The following is a 17355-nucleotide window of genomic DNA, read 5'->3' on the forward strand; positions in this document are numbered from 1 at the left end:
AGAATCTTAAGGCTTCAGCGGCCTTCTCATATGTAGCCTGCCCGCTGCCTCTTCAACTTATCAATCTAGTGGACTTTGTCGAGGTCTACGGATCTCCTCATTCCTGATTCGATCTCGCAGAGATATCCCTAGCATAGCCCGCTCCATAGCTCGTTTAACTACTATGAGCGTACCAATGACGTCTGAAGTGAGAGATCACGTTTCAAAGCCGTAAACCATCACTGGTAACACACATTGGTCTTAAATTGTGGTTTTTGGACATTAAAAAAGCAGATTCTTCGTAATTATACTACTGTTGTTACTGTATAGTATTACCAGAGACCTCTTTTTTTACGATATTTAGGTAGTATAAGCTGTAAATCAAAATCATGACAATATATTACCTATTATGTTAAAATGAATAAAAGACCTATATAGCTGTATTGACGAATAAATAAACTTTAATAAGTACCACAGACGGTGTCGGTGAGAACAAAGACGCGGCAAGGGTTTCACGTCTTTAACGAGAATTGCATAATGTCGTGCCCCTTTATCGGTCCTGCGCTCTCTGCTCGGAAACTGCGTATGAATATGTATGTAAGTGCAAGTGACGTAGAAGAGACCACTCCAAGAAATTAACTTGAGTCTATACGATGATTTCGATAATATTTGAATGTTGCAATTAATAAATTTTCTTTTCTTGTTTGTTTCTTTTTTTTTCCACCGAACCATGTCAGTTAGCCTCACTGAGAAAAAAAATTAAGCAAAAAAAGTTATAAAAGCTTATTATGGTATATTAATAATAAATATTTATGAATTATTCATAATTTGAAGTAAGGAAGAACTGTATAAAGTACGATTTAAGAATAAAATAATAAATAAATAGATACGCCTGTTAAATTCACATCGTTGATGACAATCATTATAAACATTATTTATAACGTGAGATAAGTAATTATTTTATTGTACATCATTTATTGTATCTAAATGAAAAAAAAAATACTCTACACCTTTTCCTCTTTTAAATGTTATTTTATCGTTTATTCCTATTATAAAAAGGTATTTTATTTCTATATCTTATATTCGGTCGTTTAAAGAAATTAAGCAATGATGTTATAAAGGTGACAAAAATATAAAATAAAAGTTTTCTGTAATATGCAAAAACTCAGTAATGCATTAAAAGATTTATAAATACAATGTATAGTTCAAAAGCTTACCATTCGATATAGTTATATTTACATAGTTATAGTTATACTTCAAGTCGAACGATGCCGTAATATAAAAACTACAAGTAACTAATTACGTAACAATAACAAAATAAGAAAAAACGTAATTTAAGAGTAAAATATTTATTTTATTTCTATAACCTATTTTTAGAAAGGTACTTATTTAAATGATTAAGGAAAGATTAAAGAATCCCCATAAAATAAGCAATATATATATATATATATATATATATATAATACAACAGATAACAAATATGTCAAAACAATCGTGGCTTGACGCGTAATGTTCGAATGGTCTCCAGAGAGCGGTTCCACACGTGTAGATACACATTGGCAGTGTCTTTAAAATAAATTACTGTAAAAGCTCTTAAACTGACATATTATTGCGCGCCTTATATTGAGATGACTATCTAACTTTACTGAAAATAGGAGTCTACTAAATGCCCTAAACGTTGTGATAGTTGTTGAAGTAAGCATTATAATGAAGGCTCGTGTAATAGACTCTTTGACTTCGCAGGGTTATATACGTCGAAACAATTTTGAACTGCGGTGCGTGAAAGAGTGAAAATGACATTTCGGACATGTCTTTCCCACGGGCCAGTCGATGTAAAGAAAATAGTCCACGATTTAAGTTTTTTAAGGACAAATATTTATATTATAGTTTGGTAATATTTCATATTTAATTGGAATGTTTTGATGACGTATGTTGGTTTAAATTTTTTTAATAGGTATTTGCATGGAACAAAAATATCACGTATATTTCTGGATAGCACAAGCAATATTTGCAAAATATGCTTTAGTATTGATTATGTAATAAAACTCATTTCGAGGTAAAACTTTTGTTTATCTGCAAAAATATCTAAAAAGTATGGTGTCTCTATCCAGGGCGCAATTACAGTGGCGTCTCAAGTTTTTGCGTCGAGTAAATCGAGAGAGAAACTTTGTGTATTCCGCAATGTTTGAGTCACAATCATCGATTTTCCAAGCAAGTCAATGTTTGCCACATAGTCGTTACCCTTGATGGTAAAGTTATTCAAAGGTCTAAATTTGCTACGATTTGCCTGTTACCGTTCCTTTGATGTTATGAGTTACTTCCGGCAACTACTATTTTACGTCTTTGTTTTATAACCGTCAGCAACATTATTTGAATTTTTAAAATACGAACGTGAATACAAATTTTTTTAACCTATATTTTTGATAGTACAAAATTTGATTCGACCTTTAGTAAGATTCAATATATCATCCTCGATAATTATTTTCTGTATATTGTAAATTATAACGCCACATATATTTGTAGATATAGATTAACAATCATTATCATCATCATCGTAGGCCTTACGCTTCAAGAGATTTTCCGCGTCCTTGACTGTGTCGTCAGTCCGTAGTAAAAATGTAAATAAACAGTAAAAGGATAAACAACGAGTCAATTAATTCAAGAAGTAAATTGAACTTTTTTAACAACAAATTTATTGATAGTAGTGGCTAAAAGCAAATCATTGGAAATTGAGAATATTGCAATAGTTAAACGGGAAGCAATCCATTAAACATGCAATTCATGGCTGCATTGTGCAAAAAGAGCGCACTAAGGAGATATTGAATTCTTTATAGTCCCGTTGACAAAGGCTACACAAAGCATTTGAAAGACGTCGTCTATTATTTCCGTTACATTATATCTCTATAAGCCCTATCCCACGGTCTGACTAAGGACCATCAAGTACTGTTAACGTGAATTAAAGTGACATCCCGTAGTAACGGATCGACAGAGTTTTTGCCGACAGACTCGTGCTTCACAGCGGTATTCGGAATCACTCCTTGTGTACCTAATGAAAGTATAGTTTTTCTTCGAAGCACGGGTTCTGTTATACTCAGCCATTCTTGTTAAGGATACTAGGCTATAAGCGCGTGTATGGGATCTTTAAGTGTGTTACGGAACACTAGAATTATTTACCTGAATACCTTCTACATTTAAACATTAGTTTCAACTGTTGAGTTTCTGGCCAGCTCTTTATGATATTTTAAGTTTTAGTTAACATAGTTTTTTATATTAATATTGTGTATTAAGCTAATTAGCTTAATACACAATATTAATATAAATAGAGTCGCAATATGCCAAATAATTTATTTAACAAAATTTAGGATTAAATATTTTCTTTAAGTTCTAGTATCGACTTACTGTGTAACTAAAGCGATGTGAGTAATTTCACGTTATTGTCCGAACTTTAGGCATCTTTACAGTCAAGGATCTCATCTCTTAATTTTGTTACGACACTAAAAATAACGTAAATATATAATACTATTTAGAGCTTTTTTTAGGAACAGTTATAAAAATCTTAAAACTTTTTATGCAATACTTAATAATTGAATAGTATACTCATCGAGAAATATTTCTAGTACTGGCGGTTTATATAACACGAGTTAAATCTTACGATGAGCACGCGGTGGGGTGGTTTTATTTATTTTACCTGTCCACGTTTATGCGGACCGTATAATACGCAAATTTATTAGTTATTTTGCTGTAGCCGCAGTATGTAAACAGAACATAGATCCTCCCCACTCATTTACATTAGGATCGATCGGAAACGGCTCCCATCCAACGTCTTCGGAAACCCCCTATTAACAAAGTCGTCTGTCTATCTTATAAGTGGACGTCTTATGCCGAGCTTGCCAATAGTAGTCAACACTTCAGAACCTTAAAGCCGCGTTCAACTTGTCAATCCGCTGTTGACTGCTTTTGTTCGTCAACAGATCTTCTCATTCTTGATTCGATCATCTAGATAAATCTCGAGGATAGTGCTCTCCATGGCTCATTGAGCAACTGTGAGTTTTCCAATGAGACCCAAACTAAGCGATCACATTTCAATGTAGTAAATCATCATTGGTAACACACATTAGTCTGTCTTTTCGTTTAGACGCTGAGAGATATTCGAGTAGGTTTCGCCGATTGATCACTTTTTTAAAAAAGAATCATGCTCCGCTGAATTGCTTTTGCCTTTTCTGCTCAGATCTAAGGCATTGCTTACTTTAAAACGTCCTCGATTTGCTTTTGAACGGGCTATTGCATCCATGAAAAACTTTAGCGTCCATCAGTAGGCAATATCACCTATATTGGAACCCTATGACCTAAATTTTGCGGTAGTCAGAAATCCATAACCTGCGATTGCTACCAACAGTTTGCAACATCGTACCTGCTGCTGTTCCGTATTATATTTATTGTACTTTTAATTAATATTTGTAACAATTGAGTTAGTAAGTTTCAATAGTAAGTTATAAGACAGATTGCCAGGAACAGTTACCTCCGTGGAGTGGGTGCACACTGAGCAGCAGGCAAGGTTCGTCGCCCGGTTCCCGACAGCATTCTAGTACATCTCGCCCGGTGGTCTGCGGCGTGACCGGCACGTGTGTCGGCGACCAGCCGCTGCCACTCTCGCACCACACACGCACTATTATCTGACAAATAGTAAATAAATATAACTAACGTGATGTGATTAAAAAAATACGAAAATAAAACAGAATCAACGAGAAATAAAACTAAAATACAATTTTGTACAGTAGTATTACAATACACTACCATATAGTGTCTCTAAATTATCTTGATATAAATTTAAGTAGTTAGTGAAATAAAAACTTTTGAAATCTTATCATAGTATGAAGTATATTAGAGTAGTGCTCGACTTCTGTATTAAGGATGTTGTAAAAGTGACCTAAAAACCCATCTGTACCTTTTGTGGGTACTTCTCAAATCGAGCAGTGGTTAGCCCAGAGGTAGAGGACTGACTTGCCAACGTTGGTCGCGGGTGCAATTCCCATGATACAAACTTATTAAATTCACGCTTTGTGCATTGATAACATAGGATTGCAACTGCTCACAAACAAGTTTCCAGGGGATTAGCAGCAATGGCTTCTGTGTACCTAAATACCAAACTGCGATCACCAAACCTGCCTATTAAACATGGCGACTATGGTATACACGCACATATACACTTTTGGTGAGAGCCTATGCCTTGCAGTTGCCGTCTTTGTGCTGAAACTACGAGTTCTGAGACAAGGCACATTTGATATACTCATAGCTTTAGGATGAAAGATATAGGAAAACTGTTTCTAGTTTCTGTCAAAGAGCTTTTCTGTTATTTTTCCATGAATTGCACAAGTGATCACTGCAAATGATCCCGTGTGGATTGGAATGAATGAATATTGATGTTAAAAAGTTAATTTAACAATTTGAATATTTGCGTATAAAAATATTATTTCCATATATTATTTGTCTGTTTTAAAAAATACAAAAATATTCGAGTACAATTACATTAGGGGACAACATTAAGGGAAATAGTTAAAGATTGCGACGTCCAGTCCGAAACTTACTAGATTTACCAATCGCAATTATGTAAAATGTTACCAAAAACTTAATTCATTTACTTATGCATAACAAACCTTTAATTTGTTACTTTAGAAAGTAAATGTTTTATAGCCGCACTACTGTATATTAACAATTTATTACACAGTAGCGTAGTGCAATTTCACAAGAATATATGGCAATTTAATTGTTTTGGTAAAGATGAGAATTCCAGCGAAAATTTAGTAATAAATTTGATAGCATTTAAATACCACAGACGTCTACACGAGTCTTCTGTCGTTCGGTTTCAAGTCGTTCATTAGATTGAATATTTTAAATCCATTTTAATAATCGCCGTATATTCAAATGCGCGCGATAAATTTATCTTAATTGATAGCGTTTGGTGAAACGGATTTAATTGATAACACATTTATTTCTCAATTGTTGAATAACTTTTTATTGATTTATTAGTAAAAGTTGCCGACCACTTTTTTTATAACAAGTCTAAAAAAGTTTTCACTTTTTATAAAAAAATATTCGTCATTTTTGTCATACTCTGTTTACTATTTATTAATATTATACATTTGCAACATTTTGTTAGCGATGACCAAATTGAATTATTATTATGACTGTAGAAATTTTGTGACATATCATCACGGTTGTGTACATTTTACAGTGCTCTTCTAGTAATTATCTTAAAGTAATAATCTACCACTCTCACTAGTGATCCTGAAAAAACCTAAGACACGACAATTTTTATTTTTCTGGTTTTAAAGTGGCATATATTCAGTGGTAAAAGAAACGACGAGTCAAATTGTACAAAAAAAATATGTCTTTACTCAAGTTTTTATTTGTCTATTTTATCTAAACAACTTTTTTTAACTAAACAAAAACTTATATACGATCTAATAGTTTTAATTTCTATAGAGAACCTTTGTATACAATTATCTGAAATAAAAATACTTCTTTTATTTTTAAAATTTTTTTTAGTTTTATATCGCTATTGCAAATCGCGACCAAATGAAAAGGGAAACCAATAATTCTTATAATAGATTTCTAAATTTAATTTAAAAAAATAACTTAACAATTAATGGATTAAATAATTCTAATCTAATTAACTAAATTTAATTAACATCTTAACAATTAAAGTATGAACTGTTTTGCTAATACAGTTTGAAACTATGGCGTATTACCGTCTACAGCTGGTGTAAAAGCGGAAAATCAAATTAATACAAGTCAGACCTAAAGTAGTAAGGCTTAAGCAGTCACGCCAGGTGCATTTAATGTATAATACAGTTTTACATGAAAATAAACTGTTTTGCCTAATAGTATGACAATTGCTATTAATACTCGTTTAATAAGGAAGAGAAAACAGGTTATATTTTACAATTATTTACCATTGGTATCATCGACATATTTTTGTACACACAATTTTGGCTATAATCAACTTTTTCGCGTTAGCCACTTGCGGACTAAAGTTTAGTTTGTTTTCCAGACTTCCTTTGCCCATGGCACTGAGCGATACATATAACCGACAGCCATTGGGCCGAATGGAACTCGAGTGCCGACCATGAACCGGTGGGCGCGACGTCGGTAGGCTCAACACTATGTGGAACGACGACATTGTTAAGGTGTCACGCGGGTAGTCACTGTATGCTGCTGAATGTAAAATTGTAATTTGTAATATTAATATACAAGGTCCAGAAAACTTTATAGGGATGTTTGTTTAGATCATTTGTCAGCAAAAATCATCTAAGCTTTCAAACTTGTTTCCAATCATTCTGTATGAAGTGATCTCTCAGAAATAAGTCGCAGTAATTTTTTTTTCTATTGGAATGAGACAAGCCAATAACTTGAAGTCTTCCGGGCAGATAGTAACCACGAATTAATTTTAGTATGTAGTAATTAAAAATAATCATAATTTACTATGAACAATAATTAAATTTTAATGTATAGGATTATATCTATCTGATTTTCGAAAACGATTTTTACTCGTATGTATATTATTATATGGTGAACCAAACATTAATTGACAGCACGGGTATACATTCACTCCTTTGAAGCTTTTATGCCCATAGCATAACTACCCAGTACGTATAAGGTTTAATGGTTTTAGTTTTATTAATATTGCGTTTTACACAGTTTAAAATCGAAATTTTTAATTACTTACTATCTTTTAGAAAAGGCACACAAACCTCCTTTGAAGAGAATAAATATAATTCATCCAATATCACCATTGCCCTCGAGAAACAAAATATATTTGTCTTCCTATGTGGTGTCTATTATTATGTATAATAAAATACCATTGCATATAAGAAAACTACCACAAAAGCTATTTTTACATAATTTAAGTATATGGTTAGTAGATAAACGCTACTATACTGTTAAAGATTTTTTAGATTATATTGAATAGAATAAATACGTAATATGAATTAGTAGTTACAAGTAGAATTGTTTTAAAACAAGTATAATACTATATAGATTCTGGCTAAACATGTGATACTTATGTCTATAAAATTGTAACAACCTTTTGATCATGTTTACGAAAAAATATTTTATTTCATTTCATTGTTTTAATAAAATTTGGTTGTGTTATCACTTAATTAGTCTTAACGGTTTGTTTCTTCGCTGGAAGTTTTTAGTGCACTCGTTAATTTTACGGGCCCTCGACTACGTTTTTCAAACAAAAGCCAAATTCACTGCCTTTGAAATAAATTCTCACGTTTAAAAAAGTGGTTTTAAGATTCACGCAAAACGTGAGAGATTTTTACACACACATAATATAGTCTATACTTTAAATACCTACATTCGCTAAACTTCCCGAATCGTTTGATTTTTTCTTTTACTTTTTGGTTATTTCTCTGTAAATGTACAGTAAAAGAGATCAATATTTTGTGTAAACATTAATTAATAATAACACCGCATCATTAAAACTTGTTTTACATAGAATTTATTGCTAAAATAAATTTTACGTAAAAGATGTAATATCTTTATACAAGAACTGTATATTTATTTTAAGTTCTATTTTCGTAAATTAAATCATAAAATGACCGTAAAATGATAATCCATTAAATTATAATAAATTAAAATGTAATTTGCATAGTTTTTATTTAACATTGATAAATTTTCACTTGTTTCGATATCAAGCTTAATTAGAAAGGCTCATTAGCAAAAGAAAATTGAAAGAGTTTTAACGACGCTACCCGAATAAATTAATACAAATTTGAATACATTAGCGACATCTTTAAAATATTTCGCTGTTATTCTCTTTTCTTAATTTTATATGTATAATTATCATGAATGACACGAATAATTATAATATTGTACAAAATAAACATAATTTTTACTCATTTGAAAATGTATGGCGTCCAAAAACTAATGGTTTCAGAAATAAAATAACGTAATGTAAACAGTAATAAAACATTATCAAAATTTGGATTATAATAGAATAAAATTAAGTATTGTCTACTATCAGTTGAAAAATAAAAGTGATGTAACAACATAATTCAAAGTGATCACTTCATAAATTTTATTATTTATTTATTCAATGATGTAGCATTAATTAGTATTTAGTTTTAACTAGACCTAGGCCAATTTTTATTTTTATTATAATTATAATTCTGATAATGATTTAATCAATAATATTGATCACAACTGTATCAAAAATATGGGAAGCTTGCTGAAACAAAAACAATTTATTTATTATTATTTATAGATGATGATTGAAAGTATGTGTAAAAGTTTTAAAGCTTTTTACTAACAAATGCGAATTCACCCCTTCAAAGTTTTAACACCTGTAAACAATTATTCTATATATTGAACCACCCTTGCTAATTTAAGCTTACAATAAAAAAAGAATCGATGATAACAAGTAAGACGTTTCGTTCTTTTCTTTAACAGTGTTTTTTTGTTATTTAGCTACAAATTAAACACATTTCATATCAACTATAACAGTATAATATAAAATAATAAATAAACCTAAACAGAGGTCTGCTATTACAGTTCAGCTTTCACTCACCAATACAATGAATTTGCATATAAGCAAACGAATGCAGTAAAAAAACTAAGATATTTGCGATTCTGTACATCTTTTTCGTTGCAATGCTCTAAATTTTATACCTAACTGAATTCCGACCTACCTCCTCTGGAATAAATTATCGTGATATCCTTCTGCCACGCATTTTTCCTGTCCATTTTTTGCCTTACTTTAAATTTTTGTTTGTACTGTTCACTTATAATCAATTGTGCATTTTCTTCTGTAGTAAGTAAACTGTAACAACAACAAGTGGATATAATTTAATGAAAAATACTGTAATAAGGCCTAATAACAGACCAAAGAAACAATTTTTTTTCTAGGAAAGATTCCGTAAATCTTTGAAATCCGATCTTTCAATCTTTCAATAAATTACTCGTTGAAACTTGAATTATATTTACCTACCGGTAACAAAAATTATTACGAGTAATGTAAAGACTTTATGTGGCCTATAACACATCTTTACATTGAATCTTTATAGAAGAATTTGATGTCTTTATAAATCAGCCAATTAAATCTTCAACCAACTATATAATGTAGTAAATAACGGCCCGAGACCAAATTCTTCCGGAAGCCTTCGAACCTAGCTTTAGCAGTAAAAGAGGTCTTCGCTTAGGTGTGTGACGCCGAATAACGAACTTAAATTCGTGTGTGTGAAATCTTTTTACCTCTGAAAACCAAGATCTCCCTCGTACAGACTCTCCTTTTCCCCATTCTTGACTACGCTGACGCGTGCTACCTGGATGCCACTGAGAAGCTTCTAAACAAACTAGAGCGTCTCCAAAATGTATGTATTAGATTTATTTTCGGTTTACGTAAGTACGATCATATTTCCCAGTTCCGATCGCAACTCAAGTGGCTTCCAATTCGTCACCGCAGGAACGCTCATGTTCTTTCTACTCTCTATAACAGTGATTCTCAACCCATGTGCCGCGGCACTTTTGTGTGCCGCGAGATTTTAAAAATGTGCCGCGAAAAATTTAAAATATATATAACACATATACAAAAAAAAATATTCAACGTAAATATTTATATATTGAACCAGCTAATTATATTTAATTTACAAAACGCTTTTCTTAATCCCTAATTATGATAAAGTCATGTTTATGTATTAAAAATTGTCTCAAGTCTACCACACTTGTCTTTTTCCAAATGAGCATGTTGTTTGTGTGATATTTTAAATTTACATGATTTTCCATTGTAATACTAATCTACCCTTTGTAAAATTAGAAAAGTATTTGATTCGTATCCTTATTAATTTGTTGGCATGTAGTTTCGATGAAAAAATAGGAGGTATATTGACTTTGCAATGCACGTATTCTTTGATTTACAATATCTAAGACTTTTCAGATTTTATTCCATTCGATGAATATTTCTGTAATTAAAAAAGTTTGCTGTTTATATCTAAAAAAATCCCGAGGTTTGCTGCTAAATTGTTTCACGAATACAATGGCAGCAATTATTTAAATAAAATTCGATTTTATGCATTAAAAATTGTATTTGTGTGAAAGTTATATAACTTCATAAGGGTTATATTTTTCATTTTCATAAATTACAAATGGTTACAGAATTTGTATATTTATAAATTTAAATTTATATATTCTTCGATTTTTTTGACAGTATCTTTTTTGTTTTTTTCAGACCCCTTAAAAATGGACAAATGGATAAAGAAAAAAAAGAATAATGATGATGATGATGCAAGTAACAATAATGATGACATATACGACCAAAGTAATGAGTGTTCCTCTGTTTTAAGTGAAAATAGTTCTATTTTAAAAAAGTATATAATTCCTAGAAAATATAACGACAATTTTTTAAGATTTGGATTCACCTCATCGTTAGAAAATAACATAGTAGTCCCAGAATGTATTATATGCAATTTAAAATTATCAAATAGTGCTATGGTTCCTAGCAAACTTCTTCGTCACTTGGTTACCAATCATCCCTCTTTATCAACCAAAGATAAGAACTATTTTAAAACGTATCTTTCAACAAAAGTAAAACAAGGAAAAAATTTTAAAAAACAATTTTGTGTGTCCGAAAAAGCTCAGTTTGCTTCTTATGAAATCGCGGAATTGATCGCAGTAAAATTGAAGCCCCATAATTTAGCAGAAGAAATTATATTACCTGCTTGCCGTAAAATAGTCAAAACGATGATTGGTGAATCAGCCGATGTTGAAATTTCCAAAATACCCCTTTCTAATGACACTATACATCGCAGGATAAAAGATCTATCAGAAAATATCGAGCAGAATACTACAAAAAATCTTCAAAATTCCTTTTTTGCAATACAAATAGATGAAACCACCGACATCACAGGAAATTCTCAGTTAATTGCATTTGTTAGATTTATCTATGAAGATGATATTATAAATCAATTTTTATGTTGTCGGGAGCTGTCAAATTTTACAACCGGGAAAAATATTTTTGAAGTAATTAATTCATATCTAGAAAAAACAAATGTCTCTTGGAATTTTTGTATTGGAATTTGCACAGATGGTGCACCCTCAATGACCGGGCATATTAAAGGATTTGTATCTTATGTAAAAGAATTGAATCAAAATATAATAGTTACACATTGTTTTTTGCATAGAGAAGCTCTTATAACAAAGTTCCTGTCACCAGATTTAAAGATAGTTTTGGAGCAATGTGTTAAAATGGTAAATTACATAAAATCAAGACCATTGAAAAACAGATTATTCAAGGAACTATGTAAAGCAATGGAGTCCAAGTATGAATCTTTGCTACTCCATACTGAAGTAAGATGGCTATCCAGAGGAAAAGTCTTATCTCGGGTTTTAAAATTAAAAAAGGAAATGAAAGCTTTTTTTGAACAAAATAATAATATTGAATTTGTTGAAATATTAGAAGATTTAACATGGACAACGAAACTTGCTTATTTGTCAGATATTTTTGTCATTTTTAACAGTATTAATTCAAGTATGCAAGGTTCAAATGAAAATATTTTAAATTCAACTGATAAGTTGGTGGGGTTAAAAAGACAAATTTCTTTATGGAAAAAGAAAGCCCAAGAAGGTAATTTAGAAAAGTTCGAATCAGTTCCTAAAGACGGATATAAAATTATTAAACAAATTGTTCTTGATCATTTGACAACATTAGAGGAGAGAATTGTTTATTATTTCCCGGAATTGGATATTAATAAGTTTGATTGGGTTCGTAACCCATTTCTAATTACGGACACTGCTGTATTTGAGTTAACTTTAAATGAAGAAGAAGAGCTTATTTTGCTTTCAACTAATCGAGATTTAATTTTAAAACATTCTGAAGAATCACTTAATACATTTTGGATAAAAATCAGATGCATCTATCCACTTTTATCTAGAAAAGCTTTAAATATTCTATTACAATTTTCCACATCTTATTTGTGCGAATTCGGATTTTCAGCATTAGCCAATATTAAAACTAAAAAAAGATCAAGGTTGTTAAATGTAGAAGACGATATGAGAGTAGCATTGTCATTTTTACGACCAAATATAAATGAAATTATCGAAAAACATCAAGCTCAAATTTCTCATTAAAGTAGTTTAGTTAATTAGCTTTTAATTTTATATCGTTAAGAAAACTGGCCATTTTGTTGTATTTTTAGATTATTTACATATAATACAATTTTTATGGTTCTTTTTATTCAGTTTGTCATGCCAACAAAAAAACTTCTGTTGGTTTTTTTTCTTTATGTGCCGCCAGATTTCAGAATAGTTAAAAATGTGCCGCAGGTGAAAAAAGGTTGAGAACCACTGCTCTATAACATCCTTTACAATCCCTCTGCTCCTTCTTATCTCCGTAACCTCTTCCACTTCTCCCGGGCCCAGGACAAACCTTGTCGTACGAACGTAAGGACGTCACTGGCCATCCCCACCCATCACTCTGATTTCTTTTCCTATTCCTTCACTGTTCATGCTGCAAGATTATGGAACGCTCTCCCCTACGAAGTACGTGATTGTCCATCATTACCTGTATTTAAAAAGCGAGTCAAAGAGCACTATTTATCGCTAGTTGTCTAGTATATATAATATTTTTAGTTATATATGTTATATATGTATTTATGCTTATATTATGTATATATATTATTTATTATGCTTATTTATGTAAGTATATAATATGTAAGTATACATTTATGTTCATGTTAAGTATGTAATTATGGTCAAAAGTCGTATCTATTGTAAATATTTCAATTTAATTATTGTGCACGTTGTGTCTGCCTTACGTTTTATGAATCTCCTTCCGTAGGCCTACTGGAAGAAATTTCTGGTTAGAAATAAGTAGTGCCTGTTGTGTCAGTTATATTTGTATTGTTACTTTAGTGTTTTTATTGTGTACAATAAACTGTTAAATAAATAAATAAAAAAAATCCACGTACCACTCCAGAAATGCTAATTGCTAATTTTTAATTATTTTATGCTTTTTTTATTAAAAGTCAATTCTATCCTTTTTAGCAGAAATATAAACCCTGGTTTCCTGTACTATCTTTAATTAAAAACTGTACCTCTTACATATAATGATAAATAGGTGAAAATAAAAAAATATTTAATAAAATATTTTTTACGTTGCAAATTTAATTAAAATATTTTTTCCTCCTATATCCAAAAGTGCTGCTAGCTCTGATGTAGTCTAAGATTGCTCCTCTCCCAATATCGCTTTCAAATCTTTATTACGTTCCCGCTCTTTGTGGAGCTCTTGTTTGGGAGCAAACTTTTAACAAAAGTTTTTAAAAGATATATTAGATTCCAAACTGCACCGGGCGTTTTTGTGATAGCTAATCACTAGCTTCTTTAGGACTGGTTCCATGGCGAAGCCCGTTTTCAAAAATGAAAAAGTTCAAACAGAACACGTCAGAACAAAATTAAGTAGAATGTTAAAAATAAGCTACAAAATATATTGCTAAGTGCGATTCGAGAACGACTAGACTAAAAAAAAAAACAAAGGGAAAACATTGCGAATAAATTAGACATTTCCTATTCCATGCAAATAAAGGAATAATTTAAAAACACCAGTCTATAGACGTTAAACATTTTATGTGGATTATAACCAAAAAGGGGCGAGTTAGAATGGACAAACAATCTTCTTATACCATAAAAAATATAATTAAAATATCATCACTTTGTTATTCAAGTCTTATACGAAATAGTTATAAGCAACGATTACAAATGTATTAAAATAATGTTATTACAATAAATCAATTGTAATAATATGTAAATGTACTTAAAGAAATAATCCTGAAATACATTTTTTTAATCATTTTACGATATGCAACAGACAAAAAAATTTGGCAGTGAGAAGTCTGTTGGAATGGGTAGTTTGAAATAAATTTAAATTTTAAATTACAAACCTCAAAGACAGGTATTTGTGTTCATTTTTAACCGTATTCATAATTGACAATTACTGTGTAAATACTATGTGCCTTCAACAAAAATAATGATTCCAAAGTACAAAATCACGAAATGAAATAAATTTTTTAAAGTTAAATTTAAAATAGAAGAAGTACAACTTGTCGGCACAAACTATCTCTTCGTGTTGGAAAAATTAACGAGACCACAAACTTGCAGCGAAGAAGAAAAATAAAAGTTAAGCTAACGAGTTGCAAACTATCACTAGAACTCCTCGACCCCCTTCAGTTCGTGACGTCACCTGCGGAGGTGCGATGGCGGCAAATCACATTACCAAAACTTTGACTCACCGCTGCACGTTACGACTCTCGGCAACACTTTTAGCTCTAAAATATCAATCTGGGTGTTAAAAAAATTAAATTAAAATTTAGTCATTAAAACTTATTTATAAACTAATGATGGGATATTCAAATAAATATTTACCTCAATTAATATTTTAGATAAAAATTCCTAGAAGCAACTTTAACGACTTATTAACAGATAAATTAATAAATGGAACTACTTTCGTCTCGTGTCTGCATTTATCAATACAAAAGTGTTTTCTACACCATGCTTACATTTCCGATTTCGATTAATATGCATCCTATTATCCAATGTCTTTAATAATTATTAGTACCCAATTAATAGGTACCCACAGTAAAAAAACATTGGAATTATAATAAAAGAATACAAGAAAAATCTATTATCACGTAGAAACGCAGCTTCGTTTTACATTACATTTTGATTATCAGAAGAATCAGTCGATGTACATTTCCCCTTTGTCTTAAAGGATAAATTATAAATGTCAAACGATCGCCAGGAGCACAAAGAGAATGAAATAAACCGTGAGAATAGCAAGTAGCTCGACTCCAGTAGTTTTTTTGTCAAGGTGTTTCGTTGACTCGCGTTCAATGAATACATTCTACTAAATAAAAAAGAATGCCAAATGTAAATGCAAACAAAACTTCATACAATGTTTTGATAAAGTTTCAATACAACACTCAACACTCTTTGCTGCTGCTGATGCGGATTCATGATTCTTTTGTTCAAAGTTTGTTTTTTTATTGGAGCAATCATTAATTTAATCAGTGCAAACTGGCACTTGAATACGACGAGACTGTAGCTATTGAAACTTTCATGATAAACTGTGTCTTGTCTAGTAATAATGAGTTAACTTTTCTTTCTAAAGTAAACGAATTATATTTAGTCCATCTTTTTGTTATTTTTTAATTAATTTAGTCAATTTCATTAAATACATTAAACGTTATAAGGACAAAAAAGAAATTGTTGAATCCTACCATCCTAGTTCTTCCTTTGTTTGCTTTATTCTGAGTAAACTTTTCTTTAGTAATTTCTTTCACCTCTTAAGTTTTTTTATGTTTTGAAGAATATCCATGGTAATTACATATTTTACCATATAAATATTCCCACATTATTGCTGAATTTTAATAGCGTAAAAATAGCGTAATACTTCAAGTTAAACATAAAATGAAATAAAGATGAATACATTTACAATATCTGTCTTGAAATAGCCTCGATGATGTTATAAATTAGTGCGCACGATGTCAACTTTTTTGACATTACTAATTTAATTTCCGTTATTACGAAACACTTCCAATAAAACAGTTTCGCAGAATCTTAATTAACAACGTCTTTGGAGATCACCCAGAAAACACTTCTTTGTGCTATCAGTGCGACGTTATATCTGCAACTTACTTTTATTCGTCAACCATCGATAATCACCTTTTAACAAGTGGGTGTTAACATAATTTGCGTATAAAATTTTTCAATAAGTCAACGTTTTGAGTTACGATTTGACTTCCAAGTAGAATTGATATAAATGTTCAAGATTTTGATTTTTATACAGAATGATTGATGAAATTGAAAGCTTGAAGTCTTTTACATCTATTTCATATTATCTTTTATAGAGTGATCACTGAAATCATCACTATCATTATATCAGTCGATAGACGCCTTATGTAAGGTATAGACATCCTCCAAAGATCTTCCGCCGCCCGCATCCAACGACTTCCTTAACTGAGTCGTCAGTAAACCTAGTACGTGGCCTACTCACGTCAATACAAGATGATTCGTGAACAAAGTTCGATAGGAAGTAAAATTTTTAAAGAGCTTTTACGCCTATTTACAATCACCGGGTATAAAGTGATCACTGTGAAATAAGTTACTTAAATATTTTTTATTGGCATGCGGCAGACCAGTTACTTCTGGCAGGATAAGTATAGATAATTTTTTTATGTGGTCAACCCACTTTTAAAACCTCTTTTTACTACATTATCATTACGTTATTTACGGATAACTTATGCATTATTTGACATAAAAAGTGCTGTATATTCACCTCTTTAAAACTTTTACATCTATAACCAACCATCCAATATACAGTTT

At 30.8% G+C, this 17355-nt stretch overlaps 1 protein-coding gene across 2 annotated transcripts in view; it reads right to left on the bottom strand.

The window, feature by feature from the left end:
- Positions 1-17355, bottom strand: part of ASPP (Ankyrin-repeat, SH3-domain, and Proline-rich-region containing Protein) — a 278253-nt gene that overhangs the window by 200863 nt on the left and 60035 nt on the right. Inside the window, exon 3 of one of the 2 annotated variants that reach the window (XM_068772350.1) lies at positions 4499-4652. In XM_068772350.1, the coding sequence (XP_068628451.1) occupies positions 4499-4652 (154 nt within the window). The remainder of the gene's footprint in view (positions 1-4498; positions 4653-17355) is intronic. The other variant, XM_068772358.1, reaches the window with a different exon arrangement.

This window comes from Battus philenor, unplaced genomic scaffold (genome assembly GCF_028537555.1).
Source record: "Battus philenor isolate CCGP_79_NKW_IND1 unplaced genomic scaffold, ilBatPhil1.0.hap1 SCAF_11, whole genome shotgun sequence".
Taxonomy (NCBI): Eukaryota; Metazoa; Arthropoda; class Insecta; order Lepidoptera; family Papilionidae; genus Battus; species Battus philenor.